Source organism: Vicugna pacos, chromosome 9 (genome assembly GCF_048564905.1).
Source record: "Vicugna pacos chromosome 9, VicPac4, whole genome shotgun sequence".
Lineage (NCBI taxonomy): Eukaryota > Metazoa > Chordata > Mammalia > Artiodactyla > Camelidae > Vicugna > Vicugna pacos.
In genome coordinates this window covers 32,245,628-32,262,897 of record NC_132995.1, presented here as the reverse complement: position 1 = coordinate 32,262,897, position 17,270 = coordinate 32,245,628, and the positions used below count along the sequence as shown (strand labels likewise).

At 59.5% G+C, this 17,270-nt stretch overlaps 1 protein-coding gene across 3 annotated transcripts in view; it reads right to left on the bottom strand.

Annotated features, from left to right (window-relative positions):
* The window catches only part of GNAO1 (G protein subunit alpha o1), a 150,388-nt gene that overhangs the window by 1,599 nt on the left and 131,519 nt on the right, over nt 1-17,270 (bottom strand). The window contains exons 7-8 of one of the 3 annotated variants that reach the window (XM_072967400.1): nt 4,122-4,275; nt 688-903 (exon numbers count right to left, since the gene is read on the bottom strand). In XM_072967400.1, the coding sequence (XP_072823501.1) occupies nt 716-903; nt 4,122-4,275 (342 nt within the window). In that variant the 3' untranslated portion in view covers nt 688-715. Of the gene's footprint in view, nt 1-95; nt 904-4,121; nt 4,276-11,228; nt 11,796-13,953; nt 14,108-17,270 lie in introns of those variants that run through there. The other 2 variants (XM_072967401.1, XM_006214541.4) reach the window with 2 other exon arrangements.

The window sequence follows — 17,270 nt, the reverse complement described above, 5'->3', positions numbered from 1 at the left end:
CCTCCCCTCAGTGGCTTTTAGAAAGCGGACCATGTCTCCCTTTTCTCTGACTCTTGCCTTGTTAAGATGAATAAAGAAAACTCAGGAGACAGTGGGTTGGTCAGAGCAATGATTCTTCTAGATTCTTGAAATTAACAACCACCACCACCCCAAAGAGAAGTGTCCTTAATTTTTCTGTTGGGAGTACAGGGCAGGAAGATGTTTGAGGTGTTGGCCATTTTTTAAAGGGTTCTGGAGTTCGCACAAGAGCAGGACAGAACCGAGAGCACACAGCTCAGTGGGTGGGAGCAGAGGAACCGGCTGGACTAATACCAGGCCTTTCTTTGTCTGCCCTCTGCTCACAGAAACGGGTTTTGGAGAGTAAAATCACATGGCTGTTCTTAAAAGGATGGACTCCCAAATCAGGACGCCCATCACAACATGTGTGTGTGCGTGCGCGCACACGCGTTCATGTGCTGTCCCAGGAAAACCATGATGATCAATGGAATGGTGGTCAGTTCTGTCTGAAGCTCTTTCTAGTACAAACTAAAAAGAAATTTTAATATATATTTGTCTACATATAAGGTTTGTTATGCCTTTTTAAAGTTTATTGACCAACTTACATTTGTTAGTGGGGTTTGTGTGTGTGTGTGTGTGTGTGTGTGTGTGTGTTTGTGCAAGCTTTTCTGTGAGTGCTGGAATCATTACCAAATAGGTTGCTATACAGGACAAGAGGTCAGTACAAGCCGCAGCCCCGGAGGTTGTTGGCAATGATGATGTCAGTGACGGCGTCGAATACCACCTGGATATTATTCGTGTCTGTGGCACAAGTCATGTGACAATAAATTTCTTTGTTGGGTGAGCGGTTTTTGCTTTCAAATTGTGCTTGGATGTAGGCAGCGGCATCTTCATAGGTGTTGGGGCCTGCAACGAGACAGAGAACAGTGGGGAGGCCCTGGTGAGAGCTGGGGTGGAGCAGTGTGGCCTTGTCTGGGAGGCAGGATGAGATAGGACAAGGGATGGGGATGGAGGAGGCTGTGGGGCACTTCTCCAAGGTGGAGCAGCATCTTACATTCAAACCACGTGTGGCGGAGCATTCGCCTGGTCTGTGACGGTTCCAGTCTTTTCCCTCTGTGTTCACATTGGGTCTCCTGGGAGCCCTGGGTGGGTAGTGGCCACAGGCTACCGCTTTTGCTTTCTAGATAAGCACACTGAGGCCAGCCAGGTCCGCCATCCACAACTCTCACCCTTGGTCTAAATCAGACCCACTGCTTGTGATACAGCAAGACAATAAAGTTTGACAGAAGAGCTCCCGGCAGGGTGGTGGCCCAGGGCATGCTGAGTGCAACGCCGGGCCTGCTCTCCTTCCTGGATGCTTTCTCTACTGAGAAGCCACCCAGCGGAGCTTGGACCATCTCTAGCAGTCCCCGTCCTTGGGTGTGTGGCCAGGAAAGGGGGGCATTGGTACCCCACAGGTGGGAAGTTTAAGGGGCTAACAGTGTGTATAATACCACTTGAGGCCCCACTGCCCCCTGCACTTCCCTGGCTGTCCCTTCGAGCCTGGCTGGGACCTGGTGGGGGATCTGTGGGTGAGGTAAGGACAGCCTGCCCACCAGCTGCAGCCCAAACCCTGTTGCTCTGTCCTGCAGACAGCTTTCAGTTACCGTAAAGCACGGACTAACAGACAGAACTGCCTGAAAGCCCATCAAAGGAAGGCGTCTCGTTTTCCTCTGCTACTAGGATCTGGCCAGCATGGAAATGATACAATCTGATGTTGAGGGTGTGGGACAAGCCCTCCCCTGCCCCACCCTGCTTGCCTCTGACGGCTGGGTGTGAGCCACAGAGCAGGCTGGGGCTTGGGCTGCTAGAAGGCCTCTGCAGCCAGATAAGCAAATGCGAGCGGTAAGGGGTAGGGACATCCCTGGGTGGGGGTCAGGACGGAGACCAGCTCTGGAGGCCCACAGGGCAAAGCCTCCTCAACCCTGCTGTTGGCTGGCCACCAACGGAGTGAGGCCATCAAGTTACTGGCAGCTTACAGGCAAGACACAGCACCAGAGTGGACTCCATCTAGGACTCCCTGTCCAGAGACGGCCAGGTCAGGGCACCGACAGAGGTGAAAAGTGGAAGGGACTGGGGGATGCCCAGTTCCTGCCTTCGCAGAGTCTGCCCGGCGCTCACTTAGAACTCACTTCAGATACTCAGACAACCACCTGCATGCCCCTGGCCCCTCCAGCATGTTTGGTCCCCACAGGCCTTGGCACTTCATGGTGCTACCATGTTAGTGACCATTTGTCATCCATCTTGTTGTCTGAACTCAAACTGGATCTCTCTGGAGGTCCTGCAGAACTCAAACATTTCCCAAATTTAGACTGACTTTCCCTGGGGGGCATCCAGCTCCCCATTAGACACAGCAGCAAGACTGACCACTCCTCGGGCCATGGCCCAAATCAGGCTCCAGTGGAGCCAGGTCCCTGGGGACCAGGAAAAGCTTTAGGGTCAGGTGTTCCCTCTGAGGGTGGCACTGGCCTGAGAGCACCTGCTGGAGCTTGCAGACTGCTGAGCCCCCTCCGGTCACCGCAATTTTCTAAAGACCTGAATTGGTCCCAAAGGGCCTGTGCTGAGGCTGGGAAAGGTCAGCAGTGGCTGCCAGGAGGGCGACAGCAGCTCGGCCGACAGGCACTGCCCTCCTTGGCCCGGGGCAGCATGGGGCTGGGCCTTCCCCGCCTGTCCTGCCCTCCTGGACTCATGCCACCCTGCAGAGGGCACCTCTTCCATGGCTGGTTCCCCCTTCCTTGGTTCCCATCCTCCGAATGGTACACAGGACAGTCCTAGCAGCTGTGCAGGCCTGGCACTGGCCACTGTCTTCTCCATTCCCCTCCAAGCCCGCCCTACGCCGTGGGCATCATTACTGTCTACTCTGGTGCCCGGATCAAAAATGAGGCACAGGTGGTTCACTTGCCCGAAGCTGCAGAGTCTGGCTCCAGAAGCTGCTTCAGCCTGTCTGCCTGCGGGGACTGTGCTCCTGACGTGTGTCGGCCCTGAGAGCCTGCCCCATCTCCCTGTCCGTGCACCCAGGGGAGGGCGGGAAGTTGGCAGGTCACATCAGGGAGGAGACGGGCTGCGCTCAGAACAAGCCAGTGGGCCCTCCTCCACCTCCACAGCCGACGCTGAGGGCAGACTCTCCCCAGTAGTGGAGAAGGGCGCAGGGGCCAGCATCTGTCTCTTCTGGAATCTGGCTGGGCTTGGAGACCCGTGTTGCTGTGGGAGCTGAACCCGAGCCCTGAGCTCTCACTGGGGCTGTCAGCAGGTGGGTTCCTGGCCCAGCCCACCTGTGATGCAGCCTCTCCTGCCAGCCCAGGGGCCTCTAGGCTTCCCAATCTCCAAGGAGATAAAGGCCAGGCTCCAGCCTCCCATCAGTGTTGCCCCAGCCTTTAGCAGCAGCCGCCCTCCCTCAGCAGCAGAGACAGCTCCACCACGGGAGGAGGGGGGGTGACACATTCCCCTGGAACCAGATGGGAAGGAAAAGCCCCAGAGGAGGTGGAAGAGAGGCAGGCGGGGATGGAGGCGGCTGGCAGAGAGTTGAGGTGGTTCGATTTGAGGAAAAGACCAGGTGTGGAGGAAGAGGGGGGTGGAGATGGGGGTGGAGAAGGGAGAGATGGGGCAGGGGTGGAATGTTCTGGGCACAGGCAGGGCCGCTGCTGCGGAGGTGGTCTGTCCCATGTGCCAAAGCAGGAGAGAGGCAGCCCAGGCCCCACTCACTGGTCACATGTCCACCCTTTCTAGTTCAGGCAACTTGCCGTGTGGCCGAGCAGTGGCCCAGGGCAGAGGTTAGGGGGGACCACTGGTGAGACTAGGGGAGGCAGGAGAGCAGAATGAAAAGGGACAGGGAAGCTGGGAGCCTGTCCTGCCACATCACTCCCGAGTCACCTGGTCACCATAATGGTCACTTGCATCAGCAGGGTCCATTTCCCACCATGACCAGGGCTATGCTCCCTGCCTTTCCCTCTGCACCTGCCAGACCCCTGCAGGGGCACCTGTACCCAGCCGGCACCCGCAGCCCGTTCCCTGAGCCTGTGGAGGAGACCCGGCAGGTCCCTGGCAGGGTCCAGCTTCCTCCCTCTCAGGGATGCCACCACACCCACCTGTGTACTCAGGAAAGCAGATGGTCAGAGGTGACTTCTTGATCTTCTCACCAAAGAGATCTTTCTTGTTGAGGAAGAGAATGATGGAGGTATCGATGAAGAACTTGTTGTTACAGATGGAGTCGAAGAGCATGAGAGACTCGTGCATGCGGTTCTGCAGCCCAAGGTGGGGAGGGAGAGAGTCAGACAGACAGCGAGTGGGACAGACACGGAAAGAGAAGACAGTTAGGCATGAGAGGGAGGAACTGGGCTACTTGGCATCTCACGAGGGGCTCCTCTGAAGGCTGACAGAGAGAACCATCTAGCACAGCTTGATGCTTCAAGTTTCCAGTGTTCATTCTACACTCCCTGTCCCAGGGCCAGTGGCAGACACTGGAGTGGGAACCAGCTGGGTGAGGCTGAGGGCAGGGTGACCAAGCTCTCCCCTAGTCATGGGAGGGTCTCCTCACACGTGTGTGTTGGGGGTGCTGGATGGGAGCCTGAGAGCTGGGCTTCGGCCCTCCGTGTCCAGACCTTGCCTGTTGGACCCAACCTGTCCTCTGGGAGTACTGAGGGACTCCAGGTCACTCCTGTGGTCTGAGGAGAAGTCATGCCAGGCTCCTGCCGGCATCCTCAGGGGCCACCACTCCAGGGAGACACCCCTGCCCAGGCTGCCTGCAGGAGGGCCTGGGGACTGGCCATGCCCCTCTGGCCAGGTTAAATTCAGCCACATCTGGCCCTGCAAGGAGTTTTAAAGTACTGCAGACGTAAAGAACTGCTTTGCACACGAGTCTATTGAGTAAATGAGTGAGTAGGACGGGCACTCCAAATAAAGCAGGCTCTGAGGGGGCAGCCTTCTGCCCTGGGCCAGGATGGACTTCTACTGTGGGCTTCCAGCACATGCACCGCTTCTTGGAGTCTGCTCTCTGTGAACGAACCCATTTCTGCCCAGGAAGGTGGCTCCCCTATGAAATATCTCTCTTGGGAAAGGGACAGCCATTCATTTCCCCCAAGAGCCCTATCCTAGCCCTGTGAACTTGTCTACCCCAAACCCAGCTCCGTGGGTCCACAGCTCAACCCCGGAAGTATTCCAGGCTACATGCTCCCTCTGAGGTAAGAAGACTGAAGCACGTCGTAGGACGGAGCAGAGAAGTGTTGTGGGCATCACTGGGCGTTATTTACTGAGATGAACAAGCGAATGGTGGTGCTGAGTAAACTGCTGTCCGGTCGTCTTCCTCCATCTAAGCGGGAGCAGGAGCAAGATGGAGTGACTGCCACCAGTCACCGAGCCCCAGTGTGCCAGCTCTTTACCCGCCTTGTGTCAGCTCCTCACCCGCCTTGTGTCATTTAACCTCACCAACTCATAGGGGACACTGAGAGGTGACACAGCTGGGACCTGGGAGACCAGAGACCTACACTGGCTCTGGGCCAGACTAGAGCCCCTGCAGTGCACGGGGCTTCTCCAGCGGGTGTGAGTGGCCTGTGGGTGTTAGGGGAATAAATAACCAGAGGGTCATGGCTGACTTTGCGAGTCTTCGGTCATCTATCCCATGATCGTGCTGTTACACCAGTGACCGGGAAAGGGTATCAGCCCCAAACTCTTGTTCTTAAGGCCAGTTGGTGGAGGGGGCAGTTGGGGTTCTGAGCTGCCCCTTGGGAGCCCCTAGACAACCACACGGTTTTACTCTGCCCTCTGGGTCTGTAGGAAATGGCATCGTCCTTTCGCTTTGCTGCACAAATTCAGCAAACCCAGATGATCTTACAACCTCCTAGCCTCAGCCAGTCAATTTCATTCTCAGTTCCCCCAAAGTCTGCTGCCGGTCACTGCACAGTCACACTCAGGGAGGCGCAAGACACATCTGCCTGGTGCCATCTCAATGGAACCTGTTCAGAAAAAGCCACACAGAGGTTTCCTGGGAGGTCAAGCAAGTCCACGTGCAGGGCCTGGGCCAAGAACACCCAGGCTCCCTGGGCCACCTGCGAGCAGAGGAGAGCTGCTCTGGGCACTGTGGGTCCAGCAGGGAGGGCCCCATCAGCACACAGCACACCCCACCCTGCCTACAGCTGCCCAACCCAGAGCTGGAAGCCCACAGCCAGGGCCAGGTCCCTGCGCACTGCCCTGCTCTTTCAGCTTGGTCTACAGATGCTGGGGGACGTGGTAGGGACACATCTCTCGAGACAAGAAGGGGCCATCAGGGTGACCCGAGCTGAGAGTGGGGACTCTGCCCATTTGGCACGTGGGCTGGGCTGAAGGTCTGGAGACCAATGAGCTTAGGTCTGAAGGAAAAATCCAGGCCAGCTGTCCAGGCTCCAGAGTTCCACTTGGCTAAGGCTCAGCCCCTCCACACCCCAGGGCTGCCGAGTGGGCGCTCTTCCCACCCATACCAGCTGGACATGTGTGCAGGGCCCTCTGCTGGGCTGCAGGGCCCGTGGGACGACCAGCACAGGCTCCTGCTCTCTCAGAGCTCACAGTCTAGGTGGGGAGAGACGACGCACACACATGAAGGAGGCCGGTTCCCGGTGGCGCAGAGCAGGGGTGGGGAGGCAGCGGACATTCCCTGCAGACAGACCCGGTTCCCAGGGGAGGAGGGGAGGGCCTCGGAGTGAGCCTGGAAAGACAGGCCAAGCCTAGAGATGCAGGGAGGGTGGTGGGGAGGGGAGCCGCTACAGGGAGGGGAGGCGCCGGCACTGAGACCCCCTCTGCACCCCGCAGGCCTGACTGCCATCCCACCGCACCCACTGGAACCCATCACCAAGGAGCCAAGAGCCTGGTTTGTCCTTACAAGCTTGCCTGGAGAACAGGGATGCTGGAACCCATTCAAAATGAGAGAAGCCACATCTGAGAAAAGAGAAGGGAGCCAAGGGCCACAGCCAGCCGACGGCACCCACCCTTGCCCAACACCTTCCTTCTCCCTCAGTCCCCAGGAGGCCCCAGGCTTCAGCGGAGCAGTGGCGTGGCCTGCACAAAGGTGGGCTGGGCGCGGGACAGGCAGCCCCAGTCCCCACAGGGCGCGCCCCCTGTGCCAGACAGCCCCCAGTGCAGTCCGGCCCCAGGACATGTGGCATGGGGGTGCCTGGAGGAAGGAAGCTCCCTGGCACTGACACAACACACCACACTCATGCTAGGAGAAGCCGGCACTTTTTATTAACAGTGGGTGACTAATAAATGCATTACGGCAGCCGATAAATTATCACAATGACTGGAGATTTATTAAACCAACAAGTCACTCTTACAAAATCACGGTTAATGTGGGGTGGGTGGCGGTGGGGGGTGTTGGGGGTGGGACCGCTGCACCTAAGAGAGGAGATTTGCTAAGGACAGGGGGCCTGGGACCTGAGCCCACCTCTGCCAGGCACAGGGAGGGGAGCAGGCCAGCCAGGGCCACAGCCAGGTGGGGAGGAGGAGGGGCAGGGGATGCAGGGCTGAGGCAGAGAAGACCGGGAGGTGAAGGGCCTGGCTGCTCGGGAGGCAGTAGGAGCAGACAGAGGGGGATGAGAGATGGGCTCTGCTGAGAAAGCATGTGGGTTCACGCCGGTGGTCTGGGCGCACTGGGCCAGGGGAGGCCTTTCTGCCTCTGCCTCGACCAGCTCCTCCCTTGACAGGGGCCTTCATTGGGCTGAGGTGGGGACTATCGGGACCCCCTGGGCAAGAGGGTTCAGGACTCGCCTCACTGGGGGCAGGGAGTGGGTGGCAGCAGTTCACAACTTGGCCCTATTCCTGGTCTGGCCATTGTGTCTCACTGCCCTGGGCTGCTGGGACCCTTCACTCTGGAGGCTTGTGACTGTCAAAGGGCGGGTGTGTGGACCTTTGGCACCCTAGACTGAACCTCTGGTGGCCATGGAGCTGGAGCCTCAGGGCTTAGTTCCTGAGAACTGCCAGGTTACGCCTGAAGGCTTCCAGAAGGATCAGGGAAGAGCAGAGGCGGCCCAAAGAGGCCTTACACGCCAGATTTCTCAAAAGAGGGTACTTGGCAGGCCACTACCTGGTCTGGAGACCAAGGCTCGAATTGTGGTGGATTTACTCACCAGGAGGGTTGAAGAGGGTGCTAGGTCAGACCAAAGGACAGGGGATGAGTCAGGAAGGATGCATGCTAGAGAAAAGGAAGAATCAGCCACTGGGGCAGAGACTGTCACCCTGTGAGGGGAGCGGTGGGTACCCTCCCTGTGCAGGACGCATCCTGGCAGGAGAGAAGGGCTTGGATGAGCTTGGGTGAGCTGACTCCTGGGTCTTCCCTGTTGGGGGTTTAAGGACAGCCTGATTATGGGGGCTCTGAGTAGGGAGGGCACTTGTGGCTGCTGGCTGGCCCCGGGAAGGCTCACTGATGTCCAGTGCAGTCGTGGAGGGCATGGCTGCCTCCAGGTCCCCTCAGTGGGGTGTGGAGCTGGACTTGGGGGAGAGGCTGGGAGGCAGAGCTGCCTCCTGGCAGCATACGTGGTGGCGGTCTTCTGCCTGGGCCCTGCCCACCGTCCCATGGTAGGAGCATGTGGCCATGGGCCCTCAGGCTCTGCTAGGGCTAGAGGGGAGGGACAGGGACAGGGCACCAGGCATCCTGGGCTCTGTGGGAGGTGGCCATGGAACAGAATGTCAAAACTGTTGGCCAGAGGCCCCAGCCTGGGCAGTCTGCACAGGGCTGGGGCAGACCCTACACCTTCCTCAGGTCAGAGCCCTTCCCTGGGCCTCAGGCACTGTCCCCTCCAGTCAGGCCGGGTCCTCTCTCAGTTCGTGGTGCGAAGGCCAATACCTGGCTCTTGTGAGGGCACAGAATCTGCCCACAGGCACCTAGATGGCAGGCACAATAGTCACGGGCTTGGCAACGGCACCCCTGATAGAAATCAGTTTCTCCTTGGCTTGATTTAGAGAATTTAAGCATGGCCCCTGTGGGGGACATACTGGGCCACTGTGGGGCACATACTGGGCCACTGTGGAATGAGAGACTCACCAATGTCTGGTCACTCGTAACATCTCTCCCACATCCACATCCACGACGGAGCCAGAACTCATTTGTCCCCTCAGCCATCCCTCCCTGCAGCGAAGCCACCAGCGACGACGTGGACGGGAGACATGGCGGACAGGGAGGGAATTTCGCCCCGGACACCTGCTCACTGGGGGCTTCTACCACACGGCCAAGGACGCCCTGGGTGGGCCAGGGTCGGAGGGTGAGACAGAGCAAGAAACGGAGCAGGGCAGAGCATCCGAGAGAGAAAAGGCAGCACAGGGGACACAAGGGCAGGGAGACCCAAGCAGCACACTCCCAGCCCCCTAATGCTGCAGATGGTGGGGGGGGGCTGGGGCCCGGAGTCCTCTCACCTGCCTGTCACCCTAGTCACTGTGGTTTGAGGGAATAAGCTGGGCGATGGAGAGCCCTTGGCCTGGAGAGCCAGGGACTCCCACCTCCAGGGCAAAGGCATTAGAGGTGGGGCTTGGCCAGCATCCCCTTCTTGTCAGCTGGTTTTGAATCTGGGGTCACAGGGCAGAGCTGGCCACACCCAGGGTGGTGGTGCCAGGAAAGAACGGCTATGTCTTCAGTGTTGAGCAAGATGAGCTGACTGGCCTGGGCTGCCCGTGCAGGACACTGAGGCTGCTGTCTCCAGGGCCTGTCCTCTGCCACAACCCAGCACCTGGTATGAGGTGCAGCACACACGAGGCAGACAAAACTGAAGTGGACTGGGCTGGCGGTGGGGCTCCTGCAGGCAGGCTGCCTTGTGATTTCCCACAAGGACAGGGGCAGCAGCAAGCGAGCCAGGTGGGGGATCGGACTCGCCCCAGGGGTGCCCATCCTTGCAGGCATTTGGCACTAGGGAACGTGCCCTGGGTCTCCCAAGCACCCAGAGCTCTGTGTCTGTTAGAAACAAGAAGCCCGAGCTGTTGGCCTGGGCTCCTTTGGCCGTGGGGCTGTCAGGGGCTGTGCTGGGAGTCCAGGGTTCCTGCCTGGTCCAGGACGGAACAGAGCCCAGAGTGGAGGTTGGAGGAGCAGAGGGTGTGAGGAGGGAGCCAGAGGCCTCTCAAGGGGCAGCTCCTCTCCTCCCGTGGGCACATCTGGCAACCCAGGCAAAGCCTGCCATCCAAGCATACAGGGTCTGCCTGGGCTATTGGCTGGTGGCCTCAGCCAACTGGATGCGCCGAGGGGTGAGAAAGAGGTATGTTCATTGCCCGAGGCCAGTCAGGGCCTGGGCACCAGGAGGAGTTACCCAACCCCTTTCTAATCAGGGATTGCCGCAGCAAAGCCCCTCTAAGGGGTCTGACGACTCTGTCCAGAGGAGGGGCTGAGTAGGTGTTTGAGCCTGTGCCCCTCACAGCATACACTCCAGGGAGCTGGGCCCATCCATCTGCCCTCCTCTGCCCCCGGGGACTGGCAGGACCCCAAGGGCTATGGATAAACTATGATTTCTTCACCAAGACAGAAGGAAGCTGGGACATTGGCTACAGGGGCGGTGTCCACACCTCCCCTGGGCCTCCCTGACTATAGAACCTGCAGTCCAAAGGCTTCCTGCCTGTCCCTGCTGGTCTGCACTGGATTCACTGTGAACTCAAGAAGGAAAAGCACATCTCACACTCCTGAGTGGCCACCTGGGACCTGGGTGATGGGAGAAGTAGACTGTCACCCTTGGGCCTGCAAAGACTGGGCACAAGGCCCCCATCCTAGTCAACACAAGAGCCACTTCCCCTCCATCTCCTGTCCGCACCCCCCACCGCCTTCTACCTCCTCCACCTCTGTCCAGGCACCACAGGACTCGACCCCTCCTACCATCTGCCACATGCTTTTGCCAGAAGTCAGTCTTAGAAACATTTCCAGACCTATGAGGAGTCAGGGATGGAGGTTCCCCAGGAGGGCACTGGGGAGCCCCAAGGGTATGAAGGAAAGAAGGCCCAGAGAAGGAAGGGCTTGTGTCAAGGGGCCGAGATCCTAGGGGAGGAGGAAGGAGGCACTTGCCAAGGACAGAGCCCCCAGACCCACACATAGCTGGCCTGGCCCCACCCTGGCTTTTGGTGACGGAGCTGCCCTCGACCAGAGAGACCCCCAGAAGAGCCGAACAGTGGCTCCCACTGCCCCACCCCTGCCAGCACCTTGTCCCAGGGCCACCCCCACCACCTGCACAATCTCAAAAGACAGGAGAAGACCCTGGGACTCTGAGTACAAGTCACTAAGTGTTGGGCAAGCCCGTTCTGGGCTCAATGGCGGCCTTGGGCCCTACACCCCTCTCCCCGGTGGGGAAAACACTCAGAGATGAAGCAGAGGTCAGTGAACGGCGCGCAGACATGAGCCGCCCGACTAGGCGTGGCGCGGGCACTTGGCTCCCCGCCAGCCCCGTTACCACGTGTTCTGATGTCTGGGGCTGGGGCAGCCGTGAGGGTGCTTCCTCCTCCCCTCTCAGTGCCGGACGCTGGTGCTTCTTTGTCAAGTGCAGAAAGTGGTCCAGGAAGTGGTGGAGCTCTGGTTCCAGGGCCGGGGGGCGAGGGGCAGCAGGCTGGGGAGGGCGGTGGGCGGCTGGGCGGCGAGGCCAAGGCTCAGTAGAGGCCACAGCCCCGAAGGTTTTTGGCGATGATGACGTCCGTCACGGCGTCAAAGACAAACTGGATGTTGTTGGTGTCGGTGGCACAGGTGACGTGGGTGTAGATCTCCTTGTGGGCTGACTTGTTCTTGCTCTCGTACTGGGCCTGGATATAAGCCACGGCTTCTGTGAAGGCACTGGGGCCTGTGGGAGAGACCAAGTGCGGAGCTGGTGAGGTGAGGCCTCCGCCAAGGTGTCTGTTGGGCCACAGGCCGGGGAGCAGACACTGAGGGCCTCTCAGTGACAACCCTGCAGGAGACACCTAATGGGGTGGAGGGAGGCAGGGAGCTTGACAGCTCAGCTCAGTCAATAGCAGGTCATGAAATCAAGTCAGTGGTGCACCTGCAGTTCCAACACAATGAAGGAAACGAGACCCAGCCTCACCGGGCCTCCTGCATTAAGGGTGGTACTGCTTTGCGAAACTCCTGTTTCATTTTATATGTGCAACTATGGGCTCCCAATGCAATGTTCTTTCTTCCTGTGGGTCCTGCCCAAAGAAGTCTGAACCAGCCCTCACACAGGTTCAGAAGTCGGCGCCAGCCCCTGGCTGACGATGCATGGCTGTCCTCTCCCGGCTATGACTCCGCAGAGAGGCAGAGACACCTGCCTCCCAGGCCACCGCTGGGCAAGGTGGGTGGACACTGTGTGGCACCTGAGAGCTGCCTTGGCTGCCTTCCACCTTCCTCTCACTGCCCCCCCACCCCGCCCCCCTTCCCTCCTCCTCCTTCTTGTGTTCACCATCGGGGACTCAGAACTGTCTGGCTCGCCCCCTACATACCTTCTTGACTGCCATACAGCTCTGTACCTGGGGGAGCCCAGGGAGAGGGGTTTCCAGGAGAGCAGCCGCTGTTTGGGGAGGAACACAACGGGACTCCTGGCTGCCACAACCGCTGAGGGAGGATGGGAGGGGCTACACTGTGGAGCCACAGGGCTAAGCAGGGTGGCTGTTGTGCAGACTGGAGGCCAGGGAGTGGCATGCCTGCAGGGGCAACCCAGCCCACCCCGGCATGTGGCACAGGCCAGCAGGGTCTACCAGACCACCAGGATTTAGCTCTTTCCTACATCTGCACTGGAGTTGAAAGAGACTGTTCCTGGGGCCTCGTCAGCACCAAATCAGCCTTGGTGACTCACCCTGTCTGATTCGGCCGCCCCAGGGGCCATAGCCCAGGTCACCCAGGGTGGGATCCATAGACCCTCAACTTACATGTGACTAAGAGGAGGCTGACTGGCAGGCATGGGGGATGCAGAGCCCGCCCTACCTCTGGCTCCATGCTGCTGGGGGCCTGGCCCATGAGCAGTCAGCCTGATCTGGTGGTGGGGGGAGACAGAGTGAGCTTTGCCACTTGTCTGGCTCCAAGGACAGGCCCCAAGTCCACTCCTGGGGATGTGGGGCTCAGCCTGGCGGATCCCCTGGCAGGCCCACCTGCCCCTGTGCTCTCCAGGTGGGGCTGGTGCGGCCGGGGGTGCCCACCTCTGCCTTCACTCGCCTCTCTGACCAGGCACTTGGGCAATTCCAGCCATGCTGCTGCTGTGTGGGGGCCCCTGTCAGGCAGGTAAACCCATGGTAACACTAATGGGGCGGTCTCCATCATGCTCAATACCCTCCACAGGGAGGCCCTGGTCTCTGCTGCTTGCGAAGCTCTCTCACATCCAACAGGCCATTTGACTCTTGTAACTACCCGTGTGGGAGGTGCTGTCATGATATTTTTCAGTTATAATCACTTGTATAATCAGTTGTAAGTGTAACAGCTACTGTTTAGTGAGCACTTACTATGCACCAGCTGCCATGCTAAAACCCCTGTTCCTTAGCTCACTCTGTCCTCCTGGGAGCTCTGGGAGGGAGGGCTGGATAATCACAGTGACATCCCCATCTCACAGATGTGGAAACTGAGGCTCTGAGAGGTTACATAACCACCTGTGAGTGGCAGACATGGGGGGCATGAACTTGGGCTACCAAACTCGGAGCCCCTGCTCTCTTAGCCCCCTCATCATTGGGTGTTGCCACCATACTGATAATCTCTATTTACAGGTGACCGAGCTGGGGGTCCGAGAGGCTGCCGAGATCACACAGCCTGTTAGTGGCAGAGCTAGGAGTCCAGCCCTGCCTCTCCTGACCAGACAGCCCACGCTGGCTGCCCTAGCCCCCTCAGCACAGCACATTCTGGGGGTGGACCCCCTCCCCGCCTTCGGTTTTGTGTTGGATTCTCCGCAGTAGAATCCCATGCGTTTGTAGAGCACGGGAAGGGGAGACGGAGCCCCCTCAGAAGCCAGTGTGGCCCCTGTGAGGAGCGGCGGTCTCTACCTGTGTACTCAGGAAAGCAGATGGTTAGTGGGGACTTCTTGATCTTTTCTTCAAAGATGTCCTTCTTGTTAAGAAAGAGGATGATGGACGTGTCTGTGAACCACTTGTTGTTGCAGATACTGTCGAAGAGCTTCAGGGATTCGTGCATGCGGTTCTGCAACAGAGCGGAGAGGCGAGTGAGGGCTGGGGGTGACCAGGGCCCTGACTCACCGCGGCCAGTGACACAGCGGGACAAGCAAAGGGAAAGTCCACCAGCGCGGCTGGACACGCCACCAGGGATGGAGATGTGAGGACCCACAAGGACAAGGACGTGGCCCTGCTGCATTCCACATACAGGCAGGTGGGGCGGAGCAGGGCGGCAGGGTAGGGAACACTGCCCCTCCCCGAAGAGGGCTGACCCAGGATGGGGTAGCAAGGTCACTGGAGGGACTCCAGCCCACGGAGAGGACATGCACCATGCACGCAGAGGCAGGGCCGCGCCACCATCCACATGTCCACACGGGGCCGCAGGCATGCAGATTTCTCCACCAGGTCTCATTCAGTTTCGCCAGCAGGGGTGGGAGGGTACACGCATTCATTTGGGAAACATTAACCGAGGACTAAGAGGTCCTCGAATTAATCCAGAGTTGGAAGCAGACACCTGGGGGACAGCGTCGGGGGGGTGATCTTGCTGTGGCCTTGGTGCGGCTGGAGATTGGGTGGGTTGGCTGGGCCATGGGGCAGTTCTGGCTGAGTTGCTTATTGGGGCTGGTTTCTCAATAGAGGGGCCAGGAGAACCCCAAGATGAAAGCCAGCAAAACAGATTAAAACAGAGAGGAAGATAAAAACCCAGGAGAGAACATGAGAGAGAGAGAGAGAGAGAGAGAGAGAGACAAAGAGAGAAAAAAAAGCAAAACCCAAATTGGTTCAACCAGTCTCAGGCTGGAAAGTCAAAGCCAGTCCCTCTGGAGGCCCCCGTGCAGGCTCACAGAGGCCACAGCCACCCTGGGACTGTGGACTGCGTGGCTGGAGATGGAAGGCGAGGGTGGGAAAGACCAGCCTAAGCAGAGTGGCTGGTGAGGAGTGTGGGGTGGTGGGGGGAGCAGGCTTCACAGCAAAGTCCCCCGGCGGTGCCCTGACACCTGCTGCTTTCAACTCTTAGCTGACGGTTTCAACTGGGAGGAGGCACTCCATACCTGCCCGGCTTGGAGGGTCTCTCAAAATCTGCTCATGGTTTTGGTCTGTGTTTGGCAAGTTAAGGCCCTGCAGGCGGCGGTGACACGGTACTGGTGGTGCAGTGGCGGCTGGCAGGCTGAGGCCCAGGGCCACTGGGGTCCAGGCTGCAGTGGACAGGGTGGCCGGCCGGTGGGTGGGCAGACACTAGCCCAGGGCTCCTGGCCGGGCTCCCGGAGTTGCCTCCAGACACTTTTTCCTTGGGCCGCCCCAATCCTTGCCCCAGGCCTTGGAGGGAGGTGCAGGGCTGACCAGAGAGGAAGGCTGAGGACCAAGGCCTGGTCACCAGGGTGTAGCTCTTGCCTTCCAGGGACAGAGTGTCCGGGTCCCACAACTCGTCCTGAAGCCGTGTGCCTGGTCAGCACTGCCCCACAGCTGCCACCTCCTGAGTGAACTGTCCCAAGGGCGCGCGCTCTCACAGCCCCGAGCCCGGGGTCCTCACTGCTGCCCACGAGGCGGTTCCATTGTGAGCCCCACTTTATGGAGGAGCCAGTGGAGCAGCTGTCACACTCACACAGCAGGCCCTAGGCCACAGCCACCAGACTTCCCAGCTGCCCAACGCCACTGCCTGTCCCTGGACATACAGATGTTTGCTCAGTTCTACGTCAACGATGCTGTTCTTGCTGTCACCATGGCAATGAGCTGCTTTTGTGCAAAGCCAGTTCCTGTGTCCCGGAGGGGCTTATTGCTCCTTCCTGGGTGGAGAGGGCCCCCGGAAGAGCCTGTTCCTGGCCGTGGCTCCACGTGCCTTTGCTTCCCCAAGGTCCTCTGCTCCAGCCCTTGTGACGTAGGGCAGGGAAACAGGGGAGAAGGAGGGAGGTGAGGGAGAGAAACAGAGAAGGCAGGAAGGCGAGAAAAAAGGCAGAGGAACCTGGAGGGAAGTGCCCCAGGATGGGCCCTGGTGAGGAGTGAGGGCTGGCCAGGCGGGCAGCCCAGGAAGGCCGTTTGAGTGTGAGGCCCGGCACCACGCCGCGTGCACTGGAGACCCAAGGGCCATGGAGCTTGGGGCCCCGTGGCTGCTAGACCCGCCTAGATGTCCCTCCGCTTCTGCGTTGTGCTCCAGAGGCCAGTGCGAGCTCCTGCCCCGGGGCCGATGGGCCTGTGATTTGGGGTTGAGCTGGACAGGTTCCCGAGGAGAGGCCTGTTCAGGGAGGAGGGCCCTTTGCTTTCTTTGAAACGCACGGCTGCACTCACTGCACCATCCCTTCTTCCCCCTCCTGGGCGCTGTCGGGGGAGAAGATGAGCCCAGTGGAGCTCAGACCACGGGGGTGGCCAAGCGGATCACGAACAGTGGGTCCAAAAGCCAAAAGCACAGAGTCAACAACAGAACAGTGAGAAACGTGCCAGGGAGTCCCTGTGCGCGGGTGCCTCGTGGGGGAGCAGGAGCCCACTTGGGCTTTGGGGTGGTCAGTGGGTCTGGGTCTGGTGACCCACCGAGGCCACTGAGAATCGTGACTGTGTTACCAGAAAGAGCTGCATAGCTGGGGCCCCAGAGCCTCCCCTGGAGTAAGGCAGGACCTGAGGGGCTTTGCTGATGCCCGTCTCAGGGGTGCAGCTGGGCCTGAAGGAGGAAGGGCGCGGGGGAAAGGCCGGCACATGATGCAAGTCTGCGTCACCCACCCAGCCAGCAGCTCTGGCCCCAATTTGCCCAAAGCCCCATTGCTGCGTTAAGTCCCTCAGGACGGCGGCTCCTCCTCCTGTCAGCACTGCACCCTTCAGCCCACATCCTAAAGCCCCTCAGATCTCCACAGCAGCCCTGTGGGACCAGCGGGCCAGGACTGACGGGGAGACAGATTCAGTGAGAAGGCAGACCTTGCTCAAGGCTCACCACGACGAGCCCAGCCTCGGGGTCACAGGTCTGCGCACGCTTCAGACTGAAGGAACTACCGACTGCCCAGGGTGTGACCCCCAGCCCACCAGCCCGACTCCAGCAGGTGCCTGTCTGTGGAGATCCTGCAGGTGCACCAGGCCAACACCGGCTTCCCCTGCAGGCTCTGCAGAAGGCCCGCTGCTCTGTGGGCTGCAGCCCACACAGGGGCTGCTCAGCGGGTCTCCCAGCCCAGGACAATAAATCCCCATGACAATTCAACCACCAGCTCAGCGCT